The sequence below is a fragment of the Dipodomys merriami genome, unplaced genomic scaffold, assembly GCF_024711535.1.
Source record: "Dipodomys merriami isolate MVZ:Mamm:240054 unplaced genomic scaffold, mDipMer1.0.p SCAF_233, whole genome shotgun sequence".
In the NCBI taxonomy this organism is placed as follows: Eukaryota; Metazoa; Chordata; class Mammalia; order Rodentia; family Heteromyidae; genus Dipodomys; species Dipodomys merriami.
Genome location: NW_027203749.1, coordinates 1,345,151 through 1,366,608, shown reverse-complemented (window position 1 = coordinate 1,366,608; position 21,458 = coordinate 1,345,151). Strand labels below are relative to the sequence as shown.

The following is a 21,458-nucleotide window of genomic DNA, read 5'->3' as shown; positions in this document are numbered from 1 at the left end:
CTGAGTACTGCCTTTGCTGTGTTCCAGAGGAGCTGGTAATTTGTGTGTTCATTTTTGTTGAATAGCATGAACATCTGAATTTCCTTTCTAATCTCTTCCATGACCCACTCTTGATTCAGCAGTGTGTTGTTTAGCCTCCATGTGATACCGGACTTTCTTTGGTGGCTTTTGGTGTTGAGTTCTAATTTTATTCCCTTGTGGTCAGAGAGAATGCAAGGTATAACTTCAATGTTTCTGAATTTAGACAAGTTTGCTTTGTGGCCTAGAATGTGGTCTATTTTAGAAAACATTCCATGTGCTGCTGAGAAAAACGTGTATTCTGATGCTGCTGGGTGAAATGTTCGGTAGATGTCTGTTAAGTCTAGTTGATCTATGCAGCTGTTTAGATCTGCGGTTTCTCTGTTGAGTTTTTGCCGAGTTGATCTATCTAGTGGGGAGAGTGGTATGTTAAAATCCCCAACAATTAATGTCTTTGGATCTATATGGGATTTGAGGGAAACTAGTGTTTCTTTGATAAATTTGGGTGCTCTATTGTTTGGCAAATAGATATTTAGAATTGTAATATCCTCCTGAAGGACAGATCCTTTAATTAGTATGTAGCAACCTTCTTTATCTCTTCTCACGATTTTTAATTTGAAGTCTATTTTATCTGATATTAGGATTGCAACTCCCGCCTGTTTATGGGGGCCGTTTGCTTGGTAGATTTTGTTCCAGCCTTTAACATTGAAAATGTGTTTGTTTTTACGGGCAAGATGTGACTCCTGCAGGCAGCAGATAGAAGGGTCTTGTTTTTTAATCCAACTAGACAGTCTATGTCGCTTAATTGGAGAGTTCAATCCGTTAACGTTAAGAGATAGGACTGAGAGGTATTTGGGTGTTCCTGCCATGTTATCTACCTTCTTGGGGGCTGCGAAACCTGGGTTCTTCCTATGGTTCTTGGATTCTCAGTTTGGGTGCAGTTTGTTGGCCTTTAATGTGGTCTTGTTGGTTTTCTATGTGTAGGACATCTTTAAGAATCTTTTGTAGGGCTGGTTTGGTGGAGATGTATTGTTTCAATTTTTCTTTGCTGTGGAAGGTTTTTATTTGGCCTTCAGTTATGAAGGAGAGTTTAGCTGGGTACAGTATTCTTGGTTGATAGTTGTTTGTTTTTAGGGTATGGCATACATCATTCCAGGCTCTTCTTGCTTTGATTGTCTCTGCTGAGAAATCTGAGGTGATTTTAATTGGTTTCCCTTTATAGGTGATTACCCTTTTCTCCCTGACAGCTTTAAGGATCTTTTCCTTTTTCTGAGTTGATCCTGTGTGGATGATAATGTGACGGTGGGATGTCCTATTCTGGTCTGGTCTATTTGGGGTTCTAAAGGCTTCTTGTATCTGAATAGGCCTATCTTTTTGCATGTTTGGGAAGTAGCAGAGAACATTTTTAATACGAGAGAAACTCAGGAAGAAAAGGAAGAAAGATTACGGAAGTTGCAGGAGGATAGAGAGGACAAGCTAGACAAGAAACGTACTAAAGAGTTAAGTAAGATCTTGGCCACTGTAGTGCAACAGCCAGAAAAGAGAGAGGCTAGGTTAGGTAGGAACCTGGGGGACGAAAAGAGACCTCTGGTGAGCCCTGACCAGTGTGCATACTGCAAGGAAACAGGACACTGGGTCAGGAACTGCCCGAAGAAAAGGGGGCAGATGAGAGGACCCCGAAGGCTGGCACAAGTGTTGGCCCTACAGGATGATAAAGATTAGGACAGTCAGAGCCAGGAACCCCCCCCCCGAGCCCCGGGTAACCCTTCAAGTGGGGGCAAGCCAGTAACCTTCCTGGTTGACACTGGCACCCAACATTCGGTCCTAACACGATCAGGAGGTCCCCTGAGTTCTAAGACATCTTTGGTGCAGGGGATCACAGGAGGGAAAATGTACTGATGGACAACTGAACGAAAAGTTCACCTCGGAACAGGGTTAGTCACTCACTCGTTCCTCCTAATTCCAGACTGCCCCTATCCGTTGTTGGGGAGGGACCTCCTCTCAAAGGTAGGGGCCCAGATTTATTTCCAAGGAAAAGGGGCCTCCATTAGGGGACCCCAAGGACAGCCCCTCCAAGTCCTAACCTTACACCTGGAGGATGAACATCGGTTACATGATTGCCCTCAGTCAGCCTTGATCGACTCCTAATGGTTATCAGATTTTCCCCAGGCTTGGGCGGAGACTGCGGGAATGGGGCTGGCTATGAACCAGCCTCCCGTGGTCATTGGACTTAAAGCTTCCGCTACCCCAGTGATGATACATCAGTATCCACGAAGCAGGGAAGCCAAAAATAGAATTAGGCCGCATATACAAAGACTGCTCCAATTGGGTATCCTAAAACCATGCCAATCTCCATGGAACACCCCCTTATTGCCCGTCAAAAAGCCTGGGATGGGAGACTACCATCCAGTGCAGGACTTGAGGGAAGTGAACCGGAGAACAGAGGACATACATCCTATGGTGCCTAATCCCTACCACTTACTAAGTATGCTGCCCCCAAGCCACACATGGTATACAGTGTTAGATTTAAAGGATGCCTTCTTTTGCATGAGGCTAAGCCCTCAGAGTCAACTGATCTTTGCTTTTGAATGGAGAGATCCATTATCAGGTTTTTCAGGACAGCTCACAGGGACCAGATTGCCACAAGGATTTAAAAAACTCCCCGACCCTGTTTGACAAGGCTCTACACCAGTACCTGGCTGATTTCAGAGTCAAACCCCCCCCCAATTCACCCTTCTACAATATGTAGATGACCTGTTCCTAGCGGCTGAAAATCAAAATGACTGCCTAAAAGGTACTGGGGCCTTTTTAAAGAGACTGGAGGAGTTGGGGTATAGAGCCTCAGCCTAAAAGGCCCAAATCTGTGTCCAACAAGTGACCTATCTAAGCTATAAGCTGAAAGGAGGGCAGAGGTGGCGAACAGAGAGTCGTAAACAAGCCATCACCCAGATCCCACCACCCACAAGTGCACGGGCCCTGAGGGAGTTCTTGGGAAGCGCTGGATTCTGTCGCCTGTGGATACTAGGCTTCGCAGAGTTAGCAGCCCCTCTATATCCTCTCACTAAGGCCACTGTCCCATTTCTGTGAGAGAAAGAACAACAACAGGCTTTCGATCGGTTTAAAAAGGCCTTATTATGGGCTCCGGCCTTGGGTCCCCTGGATGTGACCAAGCCGTTCACCCTATATGTGGATGAACGACAGGGAATCGCAAAAGGAGTCTTGACTCAAAAACTGGGGCCCTGGAAAAGACCGGTGGCCTACTTTTCAAAGAAACTGGTGGCCGGGTGGCCCCCATATCTCCATATCATTGCAGCTGTGGCTGTGTTGGTAAAAGACTCTGATAAGCTAACCTTGGGACGGCCCTTGACAGTGACGGCCCCCATGCCATAGAGACAGTTATTTGCCAGCCCCCTGACCATTGGCTTTCAAACACTCGTATCACCCATTACCAAACAATGCTGTTAAATCCCGACCAGATTCGGTTCGGTGCTTCGGTCTCTCTCAACCCAGCACCTCTACTTCCGGACTCAGACTCTCACCTCTGCATCGAACATGATTGTCATCAAATCCTGGCGGAGGTGCACGGGACCCGTGAGGACTTGACCAACCAGCCGCTACCAGATGCTGAACACACCTGGTATACGGATGGGAGCAGTTTCCTGCATAACGGTGAGCGGAAGGCGGGGGCAACAGTGGTAGATGGGACCACAGTCATGTGGGCATCGGCCCTAGAGCCTGGGACATCAGCACAGAGGGCCGAACTCATGGTCCTGACACAGGCGTTGACAAAGGCCCGGGAAAAGAAAGTCAACATTTATACAGACAGCCGGCATGCTTTTGCTACCACACATGTTCATGGAGAAATTTATTGAAGTTGAGGCCTGTTAACCCCGGGGGGAAAAAAACATTAAAAACAAAAAGGAAATCCTAGACTTCCTGCAGGCCCTCATCCTACCTAAAAAGGTGAGCATCATCCATTGTCCAGGCCACCATGTAGGGAGGGACCCTGTAGCAGTAGGGAACAGGATGGCGGATGAAACTGCTAAGGCGGTGGCCTTACAGAACCAAACCATTGTGTTGGTCACATCACGAGAACGACAGCCAAACAAACAGCCTCTCTTCCAGTATTCAGATCAGGATGTGGAAACAGCCAAAAAGCTAAAGGCAATCTTTAATGACTCGACTGGGACATGGGAATAAAAAAACGGGACTGTATTGACCCAAAAGGATGCAAGGAGGCTGGTTACCTACTTACACAGGTGGACCCACTTGGGTTACAAAATGTTGGAGACTTTTACAGAGGGAGGAGCAGTTTCATTACATTCCAGATGTGTCAAGGTTAATGCAGGCCGATTCCCAGCCCCCAATGAAGTCAGAATGAGAGAACGACCCGGCACCAACTGGGAGGTCATTTCACCGAAATTAAGCCTGGCAGGTATGGGGCAAAATATCTCCTAGTTTTTGTAGATACCTTCTCCGGCTGGACAGAAGCCTTCCCCACTAAACAAGAGACTGCGCAAGTGGTAGGCAAGAAGATTTTGGAAGAAATTTTTCCTCGATTCGGGCTCCCTGAGGTCATAGGGTCAGATAACGGCCCTGCTTTGTCTCCCAGGTAAGTCAGATGGTGGCCAAGCTTTTGGGGATAGATTGGAAATTACATTGTGCTTATTGCCCCCAAAGTTCAGGACAGGTAGAACAAATGAATAGGAAAATTAAAAAGACCCTAACCAAATTAGCCCTAGAAACTTTCACTAAAGACTGGGTCCAACTCCTTCCCATGGCCTTGTTTAGAGCTCGTAACACCCCGGCAAGCCATGGAGTAACCCCCTATGAAATCCTATATGAGGGACCCCCTCCCATAGCAGCCTTCCTTGACCCTGCCATTGATTCTTTTGCAAATACCCAAAGTTTACAGGCGCAGCTGCGAGCTCTGCAACTCATCCAGAGACAGGTGTGGAAACCTTTGGCTGCTGTCTACACGAAGGGAAGTTCCACTATCCCACACCCCTTCCAGATCGGCGATGAGGTGTAGGTGAGGAGACACCAATCCAAAATTTTGAGCCGCGGTGGAAAGGCCCATACACTGTGCTGCTCACCACACCTACTGCGCTAAAGGTAGACGGGATTGCCGCCTGGATCCATGCTTCCCATGTCAAATGTGTGCCACCTGAGGATGAGAAGGACCCGGCAGAGCCACCCAAATGAAAGCTGCAGCACACTCAAAATCCTCTCAACATAAGACTCTTAAAAACTGTTTAATATTCCTTTCTGTTGTAACCTTAACAGTAGCTGAGGGACAAAGGGTCCACCCCCTGGCAGGCATAAATTCAAACCCACACTTTCCCCAAAACCAGACATGGCAGGTAGTAAATGAACATGGAAGTATAATCTGCTCCACCTCCAACGTAGCCCCTCTGTGGACATGGTGGCCTGACCAAGAACCAATCTTTTGCATACCGCTCGCTACTGGGGTTCATGGCAGCCAGGCTGCAGTACGTTGGGGAGATGGGGCCCAGGGAGGTTTCCCAATCTATGTCTGCACAAGTCATCAGGAACCTAGACTCAAATCTAAATGTGGGAAGAAAGAAGATTATTTTTGTAAGGCCTGGGGCTGTGAGACCACAGGCGATACCTACTGGAACCCCTCATTCTCCTGGGACTATATCACGGTTAAGAGATTCAGTGGGCAAGGGGGAAAAGGAAACTGTGTCGACGAAAGCTGCCAACGGTGGTGCATAAAGCTTATTGTAAAACTCACTGATAAGGGAAAAGTGCCTAACCTGGACTGGGGGACTGGACTCACCTGGGGGTTTAGGCTGCCCACGCGGGGTGCTGACGACGGCGGGCGAAAAACTATCCGCCTTTTGGTACAGAGCATGAACCCCCTCCCTTTGGGACCCAACCCCACTCTAAAAAGGAGACCCCTCTTCCCAAGCCAGCCACCCAACCATACCCTCCCGAGAGCTACTGCTGACCCAGAGCTGCCCCTGATGCTCCCCTTATATAACCTGATTAAGGGAGCCTATGCTGCCCACAACTCCACCAAGAGCGACCTCACTCGGTCCTGTTGGCTTTGCCTTTCCGAGGCACCCCCTTATTATGAAGGAACAGCCTACAATGGCACCTACAACATAACTTCCTCATGCCCCTGGGGACAGCAAAGTACTAGCAAGCTAACTTTATCTGAAGTGTCAGGTCAGGGACTATGTCTTGGGACACCACCCCCTAAAAAGAGCTGGCTTTGTACTCACACTGAAAAGGTTACGGCTATTACAGGCAAATACTTAGTGCCCGCAGATGGAGGGTGGTGGGCCTGTAACACCGGTTTAACCCCTTGTGTTTCACCAATGCTGATAAAGCAGACTAGTTTCTGTGTTCTAGTACATTTGTATCCTCGAGTTATATATCATAACTCCCCATCCTTTGAGGAACGAGTGGAGGCCCTAACCCACTGGTACAAGAGAGAACCCGTCACCATAACTCTGGCTGTCCTCATGGGAATAGGAACAGCGGCAGGCATAGCCGGGACGGGAGTAGGGAGTGCTGCTTACGTGGAAGGATATCAGCACATGCAGCAGCTAAAGGCTGCCATAACAGAAGATTTAAAGCGAATAGAAAAATACATCTCCGCACTAACAACATCCCTCTTCTCCCTGTCAGAGGATGTGCTGCAAAATCGGAGAGGCCTGGACTTGGTTTTTATTAAAGATGGGGGACTATGTGCAGCCCTCAAGGAGGAACGTTGTTTCTATGCTGACCACACCGGGGTGGCACGGGATTCAATGGCCAAACTTCGTGAGCGACTAGAAAAACGTAAATGGAATAAAACTGCAGAAGCCAGTTGGTTTAAAAATTGGTGGACCAGGGGCTGGGAAGGTGGCTCAGTGGTAGAACACTCACCTTGCATGCTCGAGGCCCTGGGTTCGATTCCTCAGCCCCACATAAGCAAAAAGAAAAAAGCCGGAAGTGGCGCTGTGGCTCAAGTGGTAGAGTGCTAGCCTTGAGCTGAAGAGCTGAGGGACAGCACCCAGGCCCAGAGTTCAGGCCCCACGACCAGACCAAAAAAAAAAATTGGTGGACCAGATCCCCTTGGCTCACTACCCTATTGTCTGCGGTAGCAGGGCCCATCATAATTTTACTTTTGCTCCTTACCTTTGGCCCCTGCATCCTCAACAGGCTGTTACAGTTCATCGCCAAAGGCTATCCAGTATACAGACCATGGTGTTAACCCAAGAATACCAAGTATTAAAGACAACTGACATCCCACAAGGATAGAGACAACCTCAATTTTAAGATTAAAATTAGTCCAGAGAAGAAGTGGGGAATGAAAGATTAAAAATTAAAAACCTCCCTTTACCATTACCATTACTAACTTACTAACCGCTGATTTTGCTTCGGTAAATGTGCTTGCATTCAGACCCCCCACTTCACTGAGAAATAAAACTGGGCAGAGTCTCAAGGCCCAGATATCCGGATATCGGCCGGCCTAGATGTCCGGATGTCAGCCGGCCACAGGACAAGGACAACGGTTATAGATAGTACATGTTTTTCAGTTTGAGTTTATATTTTTCAGTTCCAGTTCAGTTCAACAATCCCCGGGACGGACCTTGACAACGACCACGAGGCAAGACCACAAGCTAAGCCAAATGTCAACCAATCATAGGCCTGTAGCCATGTACACCCCCCCCTTAGACCAACCATGAGCCAATTGTTTCACAGAGTGTTCTATGCTAATTTTCTGGGTTTTGCATTTAAAAATGTCTGTAACCTCTGCTCGGGGCTCTTTGACTGACCGGGGCAGAGAGTCAGTTTGCGCAAAAGTCAAGTAAACTCCTCTTGCTTGTTGCATCTGCTGGTTTGGAGTCGTGATTTCTGGGGTGCCCTCCCATTGAGAAAGTATCCCAGTGAGTCTGGGGTTTATCAAAAAGGGAATTTACACCAGAGCCTGGTCTGAATATATTTTCTTTTTGAGTGTGTGTGTGTGTGTGTGTGTGTGTGTGTGTGAGTGCGTGTGTGTGTGTGTATTTGGGCTTGAAGTCAATATCACTCCCCAAAGTGCCAATGTAGTGTGGTTTGTCTTTTCAAGGCAGAGATGATCAAATTTGAAGCAGTATTGATCATTCTCATAACTAAGTATGAAGGATCTCTGCCAGGAGTTCTCTTGCGTTCATGGGACGTCATTTGATATTTGATGTTGAATTTCCCTGCACCCTTCCTCTCCCTCCCAAATTGGATTGTTATCAGTTTGGACTCGGTCATGCAATTATTGGCTTGTTTGTGCCAATTCTGGGACTTGAAGTGAGTGCCTGGGAGTTTTCCCTGAGCTTTTGTGCTCAGTGTCAGCACTCTACTACTTGAACTATAGGCCCAGGTTTGGCCTTTTTTGGTGGTTCCCTAGAGAAGAGAATCTTGGGGACTTTCTTCCCCAGGCCAGCTTAGAACTGTGATGCTCCGATCTCTGATGGGTCGACTACCTAGAATTCTCGGCAACAAAAATACTCCCATTGCTTGGTGCTGAGAAATGACATCAATCGACTCATGGTTTTCCTTTATTTGATTTTTATTTAATAAAGTGAATGGTAGAGTAAATGACAGATAGTGTGGGATTGCACAGGACTTTAAGGTTTGCTTACAAAAAGAGCGAAAACGAGATGATGTTCCAGTTCTTTCAGGCAGAGTCCACTCCAGCTTACTGATGATGTGTACACAGGCCCCATGGACACCAACCATGCTGAGAAAGTCCGGGGCTTGGATAACTAGGAAGTTCGGGAGAAGTTTCCCAGTCCCTGCCACGTACATTGAATGATGGGAGTATGCCCCAGGGAGAATGTCCTTGTGTCCAGGGGTTCCTTGTGATGCTGAGGCGAGATTCCAGGAGAGAGGCTGGTGACTACATAGGCAGATCAGAAAGGCTAGGAAGCCCCTCGTGGGTGAGCATCCAGGAGCCATCGGGCCCCAGGCTGTAGAATTGGCCCTTTTGCCGGCGATGACAGAAATCAGTACAGATCTGGACCTTCTGGTTTGGCCCCATGTCTCTCAAGGCCTGCTCCAACCGAGCCCGAACCTGGGCAAATCTTTCGGGGTCGAGGCTCCCTAGGCCCCAGTGTGGAGGGCGGTAGCTCTCCAGAGGGGCCGGGTAGAGCCCTCGGCTTAAATGGCCCAGCCTGGCAGTGTGGCGCAGCAGGTTGTGCAGGGCGGCCACGGAGATGTGGTTTCCATAGAAGCTGAGGAAGCGCAGCTGGGAGCACTGGCTCAGGGCAGGCAGCATGGCCGAGAGCTGTGCGTCAGTGATGTCACAGTGCTCCAAGGCCAGGGTCTCCAGGGTGCCGGCCACTTGCTCCAGCAGGGCTCGCAGGGGCTCAGGACTGAAGCGGCCCATGCACACACTCCTCAGACGCAGGTGCTTGAGCTGCCTGGTGCAGGGACACTGGCACAAAAATCTCAGGTCGGCTTCCTTCAGCGGACATGAGCTCAAAGACAAGGTGTTCAAAGGCGTCAGGCTGCTGAGGATGGCGGGCAGCCGTCCATACAGGAAGAAGACATCGTGCACACGAAGCTCCCGCAGATGCTGCAGCTGCCCCAGATGCACCGCATATTTGCCGGAATACCAGAGATTCCGGCGGCTGCAAGTGTAGAAGTCGACACTCATCTTGGAGAAGGTGAGCAGGCAAAGGTTCTTCATCCGGTCCAGGGAAGGAGCGAATTTTCTCATGGTTTCTAGATGCCAGAAATTGTTCACCACCAGTTCCTGGATGGAGTCCAGGCGCACCGCATGCAGAGCCTTCTGGATTTTGGAGATGGAGCCAGACAGAATCTGCAGCTTGGTAGAGCACAGCTGGACTCGTCCTTTCCTTTTCCTGGCCCACTGGAGGAGGTAGGCTTGGAAAGCATCCTGGGTGCCATCTCTGATGATCAGGTCACTGGCGAGAATCAAGGGCTGCTCTTCGGTCCCAACTGAAAGGCGACTGTCTGTTGGCCTTTCAGTCAGGACATGTGGAGCGGAGATTTGCGCCATGGAGGGGTATCCCCGTATCCAGATCTCAGGGTGTGCTTTCCGCAGATCGACTACTTGCAGTTTCCACCGCCTGGGGCGCTCCTTCTTGGCAAGTAGCAGCAGATCAAGCCCATCCAGGACAGCTTTGAAGGTCTCCAGGTCTGGTGACTCTGCCAGGTCCCCCAGGGGAAGGCAGGGGAAGGGCCAGGCCTGCACCATGGCCTTCAGTACCTCTGTGCGGCCCTGTGCGTAGACCTCCATGAAGAGTGGGGGGAACAGCAGCACCGGCAGATCCTCCAAGACTGAGATGGCCTGGGACTCTTTGCTCAGTAGGCTTTGCAGGGCTAGATGCTGCAGTGTGGGTGGCGTCCTGATGCTCATCTTGAGGGACCGGATGTGGACCAGATGTGGAGCAGGTGTGCAGGGCTCTCGGAATCCCAGCAGGACCGGGGACTGACTGCAGGCTCCAAGAGTGTGCTGCTCATCTCTAGCCCTCTGCCATCTTTATAATCTGACCACACCCTCACCAACACTTACCTTCCAATCAGATAGCAGCTTCTGATGGGATTCCTGAGTCACACCCAGCACAGCTGGAGAGCCAGCCAGCCTCCTACTGGACATATTCACAGGCAGGTTCCAACACAAAAGTGACAGGATTATCAGCCCGACTCCCACTGCACTGTTCCTCCTTCAGTGGTTAACGCTTGGGACACCACAGCTTGCCAAACCTTCTACATTAAGCGCTCCAGATATTCCCACAAATGGACCACTCCCCTGAGCATGCAAAGCATCCAAGAGGAGCAGTCAGCCCACCTTAATCCTATCTAACAATGTATCTGAAATATCTCTGCCTGTCATTTCTTCCCTCCCTTCTTCGCTTCCTCCCTCCCTTGGTTCTTTCCTTCCCTTTCCTTCCTTCTTGCCTTCTTGCCTTCCTTTCTCCCGGTCTTCCTTCTTGCCTTCCATCCATCCTTCCTTGTTTTCTTCCCCTCTCTCTCCCGTCCTTCCTGTCCTGTTCACTTTTTTGCAGGTCTGGGTTTTGAACTCAGGACCTGGGTGCCATAACTGAGCTGCTTTTGTCACAGCTATTGCTCAACCACATCATCCACAACTCTTGTTACACAACACTAGAAATTCTGAAGGATAGTTTTGCCCAGTGTGTTTGACCTGTGACCCTCACATCTCAGAGTTCCTACAAGCTACGGTTTTAAGAATGCTAGAATATATTCTCAGGAGTTGACTGGAGATACTCTTCTCACACACCTTCTTGGCTGGCTAGCTTTGACCTGCCCTGTCATCTGATCCTCAGATGTCAGCTTCCGAAATAATGGAATAATGCAGATTAAAAGGGAATTTACACCATAGCCTGGTCTGAATATTTCTTCTTTTTGAGTGTGTGTCTGTGTGTGTGTGTCTGTGTTCAGTTCCAGTTCAGTTCAACAATCCCCGGGTCGGACCTTGACAACGACCACCTGGCAAGACTACAAGCTAAGCCAAATGACAACCAATCATAGGCCTGTAGCCTGTAACCCCCCCCCCTCTTAGACCAACCATTAGTCAATTGTTTCACAAAGAGTGTTCTATGTTAATTTTTGGTTTTTTGCCTTTAAAAGTGTCTGTAACCTCTGCTCGGGGCTTTCTGACTGACCGGGTCAGAGAGTCTGTTTGTGCAAATGTCAAGTAAACTGCTCTTGCTTGTTGCATCTGCTGGTTTGGAATCTTGGTTTCTGGGGTGCCCACTCGTTGAGAAATTATCCAAGTGAGGCTGTGGTCTTTCCGTTGGGGGCTCGTCCGGGATAACAGCGCCCCCAGACCCAAATTCCAAGGCCAGTTGGAGGTAAGGCAGAGCTCTAAGGTTTCGTGTCTTTCATGTTTGTCGTTTTTGTTTTACGTTCTGGGATCCAAAAGTGCCTGTACAGGACCTGAGTCTGAATCTGTAGTTGGGCCAGAGAGAAAAACAGACGTGCCCAGTACCCTGGTCCCACCCTGGAGTCCTGCTCCAGGGTCGTCTGGAGGAAGGAGGAGATCCGAGTGTCTCTCTGTTCTGGGGAGTTAAGTTGTGGCTGGCCACTTCCATCTGTAGTTTCCTTCCTCATCTGTACTTACTCGGGCACCGCGCAGCATTTGTCTAGTCTCATCTGTTTCTCTTTAGCGTTGATTGTCTTTGTTGTCTGTCTTGTGGCCTTCAACGAAAAGGGGCAACAACTAACAACCCCCTTAAGCCTGACTAAACTCTTGTCCTCCACATCCTCAGATAAACCCATAGTTAACTAGTAGACCCTATCCCCCATTGTGCACACACTTAATCCACAAATTAATTACTCAATTCAAAACCTCTGAGACTTAAATTCCTTAATAGCAGTACTACCTCTTTATACCTATATAATATTTTAAGCATTTTTGTAAGTTTTTCACATCTCCTCTATGTCTCTACCCTTCTCTCAATATACTCACATTACTCTCTAAATAGATTGTCTCAATCTCCATAATAACTTTAATTTTTATGCTTCTATTTTTTTTCTGGTCTCTTTTCATTTCCCTTTCCCTTTCTTCTTTTTCTCTCTCTCTACTTGCATCCTACCCAATCTATTTCCTGCATTGAGATTAGGACATAGTTAACTGTCCCTGTGCCTCCCCACACCAATCTCTTCCTATTTTTTACTCACATCTCTCCATAACCCTAATAATTACTGGTTTTCCAAATTCTTCTATGTGGTTCGAAGCCCATTAACATATAGTTGTTTGATGTTGAATAGATGTATCTGTTGAACTAGATTGTACCTGTAGACTATTGACTGTACAAATGCAAACTTTGGTTGATGGTTGCCTTAAGATAGTGTTCTAGCACAAAACTGGTGCTATTTTCATTTCAAATGGGCAGAGTAAGCCGGAAAAACATAAGAAAAATGGCATATCCGGATATCTCAATTCCCAATCTTGATAATCAGGGGTCAGAACAGATAATGAATAATCCAGAGGAGAGTTCCCAAATAGCTCTACAAACACTGCTGGCAAATATGATAAATGAGAAGTTTCACAACTTACAAAGGACTCTGTATGAGCGTGAAAGGGAGAGATAGGAGGCATCCCAGAAGTTTGTACAGGAATATCATAACCGTGAGGAAGCTACTCAAAAACTGATACAGGATTTGTGTGAGCAACTTGAGAATACTCAAAGAGAAAGGAAGGAATGGCGTGAGCAGGCTGAGAACACTCAAAGAGAACTGAAGGAATCCCATGAACGGGAGGAAGCTAAACAAAGAGTAATACATGAATTGAGAGACCAGGTAGAGAATACACAAAGATCATTAAAGGCATTCATGGAATCCATTAAAAAGAGCTGAAGGAAGTCAGGGAGACCACAAAGGGAATGCTGAATGGAACCCAACAGAAGGAATGGGAGTCCAAAGAAACCATAACCAATCAACTAAGTGATTTGAGAACAAACACTGAACACCAAATTAAGGAAGTGAAGAAATTCATACAAGACCTAAAACAGAGCTTCAACAAAGAATTTGAAGGCATCAAGATGACCAATTAGAAGGAAACGAGATAAAAAAACAAAGTAGAGAGTCTTGACTTGACAGCAGGTTAGACCATGCAGAAGATCGAATCTCAGGGATTGAAGACAGCCTAGATATTATGGAGAAAGAACATACAACCATCCAAGACAAGTCAAAGAAATATGATAGATCTATCCAACACCTGGAAGACACCATCAGAAAGCCTAATCTAAGGATAATGGGTGTAGAGGAGCACCTAGAAACAGAAGTTAATGGTCTAGGAAATTTGTTTAACAGGATCCTAGCAGAGAACGTCCCAAACATGCAAAAAGATAGGCCTATTCAGATACAAGAAGCTTTTAGAACCCCAAATAGACCAGACCAGAACAGGACATCCCACCGTCACATTATAATCCACACAAGATCCACACAGACCAAGGAAAAGATCCTGAAAGCTGTCAAGGAGAAAAGGATAATCACATATAAAGGGAAACCAATCAGAATCACCTCAGATATCTCAGCAGAGACAATCAAAGCAAGAAGAGCCTGGAATGATGTATGCCATGCCCTAAAAACAAACAACTATCAACCAAGAATACTGTACCCAGCTAAACTCTCCTTCATAACTGATGGCCAAATAAAAACCTTCCATAGCAAAGAAAAATTGAAACAATACATCTCCACCAAACCAGCACTACAAAAGATTCTTAAAGACGTCCTACACATAGAAAACCAACAAGACCACAATAAAGGCCAAGAAACTGCACCCAAACTTAGAATCCAAGAACCATAGGAAGAACCCAGTTTTCACAGCCCCCAAGAAGGTGGATAGCATGGCTGGAACTCCCAAATACCTCTCAGTTCTATCTCTTAACGTTAACAGACTGAACTCTCCAATTAAGCGACACAGATTGTCTAGTTGGATTAAAAAACAAGACCCTTCTATCTGCTGCCTGCAGGAGTCACATCTTGCCCATAAAAACAAACACATTTTCAATGTTAAAGGCTGGAACAAAATCTACCAAGCAAACGGCTCCCATAAACAGGCGGGAGTTGCAATCCTAATATCAGATAAAATAGACTTCAAATTAAAATTCGTGAGAAGAGATAAAGAAGGTCGCTACATACTAATTAAAGGATATCTCCTTCAGGAGGATATTTCAATTCTAAATATCTATTCGCCAAACAATGGAGCACCCAAATTTATCCAAGAAACACTACTTTCCCTCAAATCCCATATAGATCCGAAGACATTAATTGTTGGGGATTTTAACACACCACTCTCCCCACTAGATAGATCAACTCAGCAAAAACTCAACAGAGAAACTGAAGATCTAATCAGCTGCATAGATCAACTAGACTTAATAGACATCTACCGAACATTTCACCCAACAGCATCAGAATACACGTTTTTCTCAGCAGCACATGGAACATTTTCTAAAATAGACCGCATTTTAGGCCACAAAGAAACTTGTCTAAATTCAGAAACATTGAAGTTATACCTTGCATTCTCTCTGACCACAAGGGAATAAAATTAGAACTCAACACCAAAAGCCACCAAAGAAAGTCCGGTATCACATAGAGGCTGAACAACACACTGTTGAATCATGAGTGGGTCATGGAAGAGATTAGAAAGGAAATTCAGATGTTCATGCTATTCAACAAAAATGAACACACAAATTACCAGCTCCTCTGGGACACAGCAAAGGCAGTACTCAGAGGCAAGTTTATAGCTCTGAGCTCCTACATCAACAAATTGGAGAGAGCTGAAACTAACAACTTAATGACACATCTAAACCTCCTTGAAAAAGAGCAGCAAGATAAACCCCAATCCAGTAGACGGAAAGAAAGAATCAAAATTAAATCAGAATTAAATGAATTAGAATCCAAAAAACAATAGAAAGAATCAACAAAACAAAGAGTTGGTTCTTCGAAAAACTTAACAAAATTGACAGACCCTTAGCAAATCTTATCAGAAAAAGAAGAGAACACACCCAAATTAATAAACTCAGAGATGAGAATGGAAACATCACCACGGAAACAACCAAGATTCTGAACATTATAAGGGAATACTTCTCAAAACTTTATGCTAATAAGTTTGAAAACTTGACAGAAATGGACCTTTTCTTAGCAAATATTGACATGCCAAAACTAAACCAAGATGAGTTAAACTATCTTAACAGGCCCATATCAAGCACTGAAATAGAAACAGCAATAAGAGACCTCCCAGCTAAGAAAAGTCCAGGACCAGATGGTTTTACAGCAGAATTTTACAAGGCCTTCAAAGCAGAGCTCACACCAATACTCCTCCAACTCTTCAATGAAATAGAAAGAGAAAGCTCACTACCCAACACATTCTATGAAGCCATCATAACCCTCATCCCAAAACCGGGCAGGGACTCATCAAAGAAAGAGAACTATAGACCCATTTCTTTGATGAACATTGATGCAAAACTTCTCAACAAAATTTTGGCCAATCGACTTCAACAATTCATCCAAAAAATTATACAACACGATCAAACAGGATTCATTTCAGGGATGCAAAGCTGATTCAATATACGCAAATCAACTAATATAATTCATCACATCAACAGGAACAAGAATAAGAATCACATGGTTATCTCAATAGATGCAGAAAAAGCATTCGACAAGATCCAACACCTCTTTATGATGAAGGTTTTGGAAAAATTAGGAATCCATGGATCATTCCACAATACAATAAAGGCTGTACATGACAAACCTACAGCCAGCATTATACTCATTGGTGAAAAACTTAAGCCATTTCCTCTTAACTCAGGAAAAAGACAAGGATGCCCACTCTCTCCACTTCTCTTCAATCTAGTATTAGAATGCCTAGCTACAGCAATAAGACAAGATGCAGACATAAAAGGGATCCAAATAGGGAAAGAAGAAATAAAACTCTCCCTCTTTGCAGATGACATGATCTTGTATTTAAAGAATCCCATAGACTCCACTCCCAAATTACTCAAGCTGATTCAAATCTTTGGAAAAGTAGCAGGTTATAAAATTAACCCCCCAAAATCAATGGCTTTTCTGTATGCCAACAATGAGAAAAGTGTGGCTGAAATTAGGAAAGCAACTCCATTTGTAATAGCCCCACAAAAAATGAAATACCTGGGAATTAACTTAACTAAAGAAGTGAAGGACCTCTATGATGAAAACTTTAAAATCTTGAAAAAAGAAATCAACACAGAACTTAAAAAATGGCAAAACCTCCCATGATCCTGTATTGGAAAGATTAACATCATGAAAATGGCAATACTTCCCAAGGCTATCTACAAATTCAATGCAATACCTATCAAAATTCCAACCTCATTCTTCAAGGAAATAGAAGAGGCAATCCAAAAATTCATATGGAACAATAAAAGACCCCGAATAAAAAAAATGCTCCTCAACGGAAAGAACACTGCTGGAGGAATATCAATACCAAATTTCAAACTCTACTATAAAGCCATAGTAATCAAAACAGCTTGGTATTGGCATAAGAACAGACCTCAGGACTAATGGAATAGAACTGAAAACCCAGAAATGAACCTACAGACCTATAGCCATCTAATCTTCGATAAGGGAGCTAAAACAATAGAATAGAAGAAAGAAAGCCTCTTCAGTAAATGGTGCTGGCAAAATTGGTTAACTACATGTAGAAAACTAAAGCTAGATCCTTATATATCACCCTGCACCAGAATCAACTCCAAATTGATCAAAGACCTCAAAGTCAAAGCAGACATTCTGAAAACATTACATGATGGAATAGGAGAAACCCTAGGTCTCCTTGGCTCAGGCCGAAATTTTCTGAATAGAGACCCGGAAACACAACAAATCAAAGAAAGGTTGGACAAATGGGATTGCATAAAGTTGCAGAGCTTTTGCCTGGCAAAGGACGTAGCTAGCAAGATCAATAGAAAGCCCACGGATTGGGAGAAGATCTTTACTAGCCATACAACGGACAAGGGTCTCATATCTAAAATATACTTGGAACTCAAAAAATTAAACCCCCCAACAACAAATCCTCAAAGAAACAACTGCCCAATAAATAAGTGGGCGAAAGACTTAAAGAGAAACTTCTCTGAAGAAGAAAGAAGGATGGCCAATAGACACATGAAGAAATGTTCAACATCCCTAGCCATAAAAGAAATGCAAATCAAAACAACATTGAGATATCACCTCACCCCAGTTAGAATGGCAAAAATCAAGAACTCTAACAACAACAACAGATGCTGGAGGGGATGTGGACAGAAAGGAACCTTACTTCATTGTTAGTGGGAATGTAAACTTGTTCAACCACTTTGGAAAGCAGTATGGAGGTTCCTGAAAAGACTTCACATAGAACTCCCCTATGACCCAGCAATCCCACTTTTGGGCATTTACCCAAATGTTTACAAACAAGACCACACTAAAGCTACCAGCACAACTATGTTTATTGCAGCATTATTTACCATAGCTAAGATCTGGAACCAACCCAGATGCCCCTCAGTAGATGAATGGATCAAGAAAATGTGGTATATATACACAATGGAATTCTATGCCTCCATCAGAAAGAATGACATTGCCCCATTTGTTAGGAAATGGAAAAACTTGGAAAAAATTATATTAAGTGAAGTAAGCCAGGCCCAAAGAAACATAGGTCCCATGGTTTCCCTTATTTGCAATATCTAGTATATGTATGAGTGAAGCAGAAAAGGTCAGATAATGTGATGTCAGGAAAATGAACCCTTAGATATGTATTTTAATGTGTTTTTTTTCTTTCATGCATGTGTTTCTAACGCATTTATAAGATTATCTCTTTGTTGCTTTGTATGTCCCTCCCCCACAGTATAACCCCTGCTTTCACTATATTTGATGTCAGTATAACTTGTGGAGGAGATGGGGAAAAACCAGTTGTTTAAGGATACAGGTGGACCTGTTGCAACAATGAGAAGTACAAGTTGTCATGTCCAAAACGAGCTTTACAACGTCGGTGGGGGGGGGGGGGAAGGGGGGATGGATGGGGGAGGGGGTGAAGGAGAAGGATTGGGGGAGGAGGGGGGAGGCTGGGAAATGATGTGAAGGGTAAACAAAGGAGGAGACTGCAATGCTTGGTAAGAAATGTACCCATTATCCTGCCCATGCAATTGTAACCCCTCTGTACAGTATGTTCACAAATAAAATAAAATTAAATTTAAAAAAAAATAAAACCTTCAGCACAACAAAGGAATCAGTAGAGTGAATAGATTGCCTACAGAGTTACACTGCTAAACATCTGGCAAGTGATTAATAAGCAAAATATACAGGAAACTCAGAAAAATACTCTTAAGCAATCAATATGTCACATTGGCAAATATGGTTAAGGATAGTTCTCAAATCCAGAAGTATAATTGGCTAATAAAAATCCCTGAAAATCCTTGGCATTAAGAAAATGCAAAGCCAAAGGACATTAAATTTTATCACATTCCAGTGACAAGGTCTATCTTGAACAACACCAATAACAAATTATGGCAAGAATGTAGTGAAAGGGAGCACGTACTCATGGCAATATCATTTCATACAACCACTACAGAAATGTATGTGATTTCCTCAAGAAACTATTAATAGATTTATGACATGAACCATTGCCACTTTTTGTGAGACTGAGTTTCACTCTACACATACATGTACAAGTATAAATAAAGCCTCAGTGGAGCTAACATATAGTACCAAGAGTTTTAAAAGTATACAAGTATAAAATCCACTGGAAACCTCATGAGAAAGGTTTTTTCCTCCTGCTTGTTAAAGTACATATTCAGCTTCATTTATACTGTGATGTGTATGTGTATGAAACACGGCAGCCTTCTGCAGAGTGTGCTCACCACTCTGAAGTAGCCCTACTATTGAGGTCTCTGCATGGAATTTGGGTCTAACATTAAGACAAGTAGAAAACAGACAGATGGTTTCATATTGACTTATACTTGACATAGCAAGAACTTCCTGTATTACCACGTGTCAATGTCTAGTGCGCTGGGGTCCCTGGGTAAAGGTCACAAAATCACCAGGACACAGGGGATGCAGAGTGCAAACAGCAATTGCCACTGCATGCCGTGCTTTATTGTTAGTGGGTATTTAAAGACAAGCAAGCATAATCTTTGCCAAGATTTGGTCAGAAGACATTCACACAAAAATTTCAACAGATACATTTTTACTTAACCTATGAGACAATGTCTAGGTATATTATTTTTATTTTTTTTTTTATTTTTTTTTTTTTTGTCGGTCGTGGGGCTTGAACTCTGGGCCTGGGCGCTGTCCCTCAGCTCTTCAGCTCAAGGCGAGCGCTCTACCACTTGAGCTACAGCGCCACTTCTGGTTTTCTGGTGGTTTATTGGAGATAGGAGTCTCACGGCCTCTTCTGCCCGGGTGGCTTTGAACCGCGATCCTCAGATCTCAGCCTCCTGAGTAGCTAGGATTACAGGCGTGAGCCACCAGCGCCCGGCTTCTAGGTATATTATTATCTAAACTATTTTAGAGCAAGCTCAAACCACTTCTCCAATCTCAGGAAAATGCTTGACCAGCTGTTCATCTATGCTTAAGCAAGCAGAAGAGATACTTCCTCAGCTCCCAGGAGTCTGTGACATGTGTTTTGGGATAGGGAGAGAGAACATTTTCCCTCTCTAGCCTGGCATTGCAAGAGCTTTCCTAATCCCAAACTCAGTCCTCAGATAATCCTGAGGATTATCTGTTAAGACCTCGAGTCTTAACAACTTTCACAATCACGTTTTCTCAGAGAAGTACATCATTAAAAATAATAACTTAGCCTGGTGCTGGTGGCTCACGCCTGTAATCCTAGCTGTCCAGGAGACTGAGATTTGAGGATCGTGGTTCAAAGCCACCCCGAGCAGGAAAGACCATGAGAAGCTTATCTCCAATAAACCACTAGAAAACTGGAAGTGGCACTGTGGCTCAAGCTGTAGAGCTCTTGCCTTGAGCTGAAAAGTGCCCAAGCCCAGAGTTCAAGCCCACGACCAACAAAAAAAATCTTGATCCTGTTTAGTAAAAGTTAGCTATGTGAAGATGAAATATCAGAATGTAAATGTAAAACTCAATTTGGGCATTGAACTTGACTTATTGAGGCTATTTAATTGAGGCTATTTTTGATGAACTGATCTGTGAATTTGTCAAAATACATAAGAAGCAATTTTTTCGCAGAGCCTTCAATATGAGGCTGCTGCTTTCACCAGCAGCACTGCTTCCCAGGGAATAGTAAGTAGGTACATTTGCAGAGGACTGTGCACATGGAATTCTCATGGAAACCTGCCTGGATCAAGAAGCAATGTTCTGTGGCTGTTCTGGATCTTGAGTTTGCGAACTGACCCACTGTGTGTGATGTCCTAATAGCTTTTGTTATCCCAGTGGCATACATTTTTTTCTGGCCATTTCACCATGCACCTGATTAGGCATCCTCTGATGCAATCCAGTTGCATCATCCTAAATGGCTTTCATGCAAATAGTTTCTTGTCACAGATGTTGGACCAAATATATCAAAGTTAACTTTATCCCTAGAGACTCACTATTTGTGGTCTTGAAGGAAATCTTAGCAACTGGGTTGAATAAGGGGAATCTGAAACATGTTTTCCATGTTTTCTGTAAACATGTTTTCCAACTTATGTTTTCCTTCTCAATGCAGGGTCTCAGATGCAGAGCCCCATGGAGGAGTTTTACCCTTTCTGCCTGGGGACTTGCAAGAGCTTTCCAAGAACTGGGGGCTATGTATTCATCTCTGTCAATAAAAAGACACATATACATATATACGAAAATACATGAATGTATATATACCTGAAACTGTTGGCCTCACTGCCAGTCAGGGTTTCAGCTTGGCAGATGCTTCAGGAATGTCTCTTTTGACTTTCATATTCTTTCTCCTTCAGCTTCTGCTCCTTGTCAGGTGCTTGCCTAGCACGAACTGCTTTTCTACA

General features: G+C 44.8%; 1 protein-coding gene across 1 annotated transcript; it reads right to left on the bottom strand.

Moving 5' to 3' along the window:
• Nucleotides 1–8,908: 8,908 nt before the first annotated feature.
• On the bottom strand, nucleotides 8,909–12,276 carry LOC138835283 (PRAME family member 12-like). Its single transcript, XM_070033849.1, has 2 exons — nucleotides 12,119–12,276; nucleotides 8,909–10,514 (listed from the first exon to the last, which is right to left on the bottom strand). Exons 1-2 carry the CDS (start codon nucleotides 12,274–12,276, stop codon nucleotides 8,909–8,911), a joined length of 1,764 nt encoding a protein of 587 aa, XP_069889950.1.
• Nucleotides 12,277–21,458: the final 9,182 nt, after the last annotated feature.

Excerpts from the sequence above, each read along its gene's own strand:
- LOC138835283 (XM_070033849.1), bottom strand. The coding sequence starts at position 12,276 with ATGGGTTTATCTGAGGATGTGGAGGACAAGAGTTTAGTCAGGCTTAAG. Across the intron at positions 10,515-12,118 it reads AAATGCTGCGCGGTGCCCGA|ATGGCAGAGGGCTAGAGATG; the intron begins GTAAGTACAGAT and ends CAGATTATAAAG.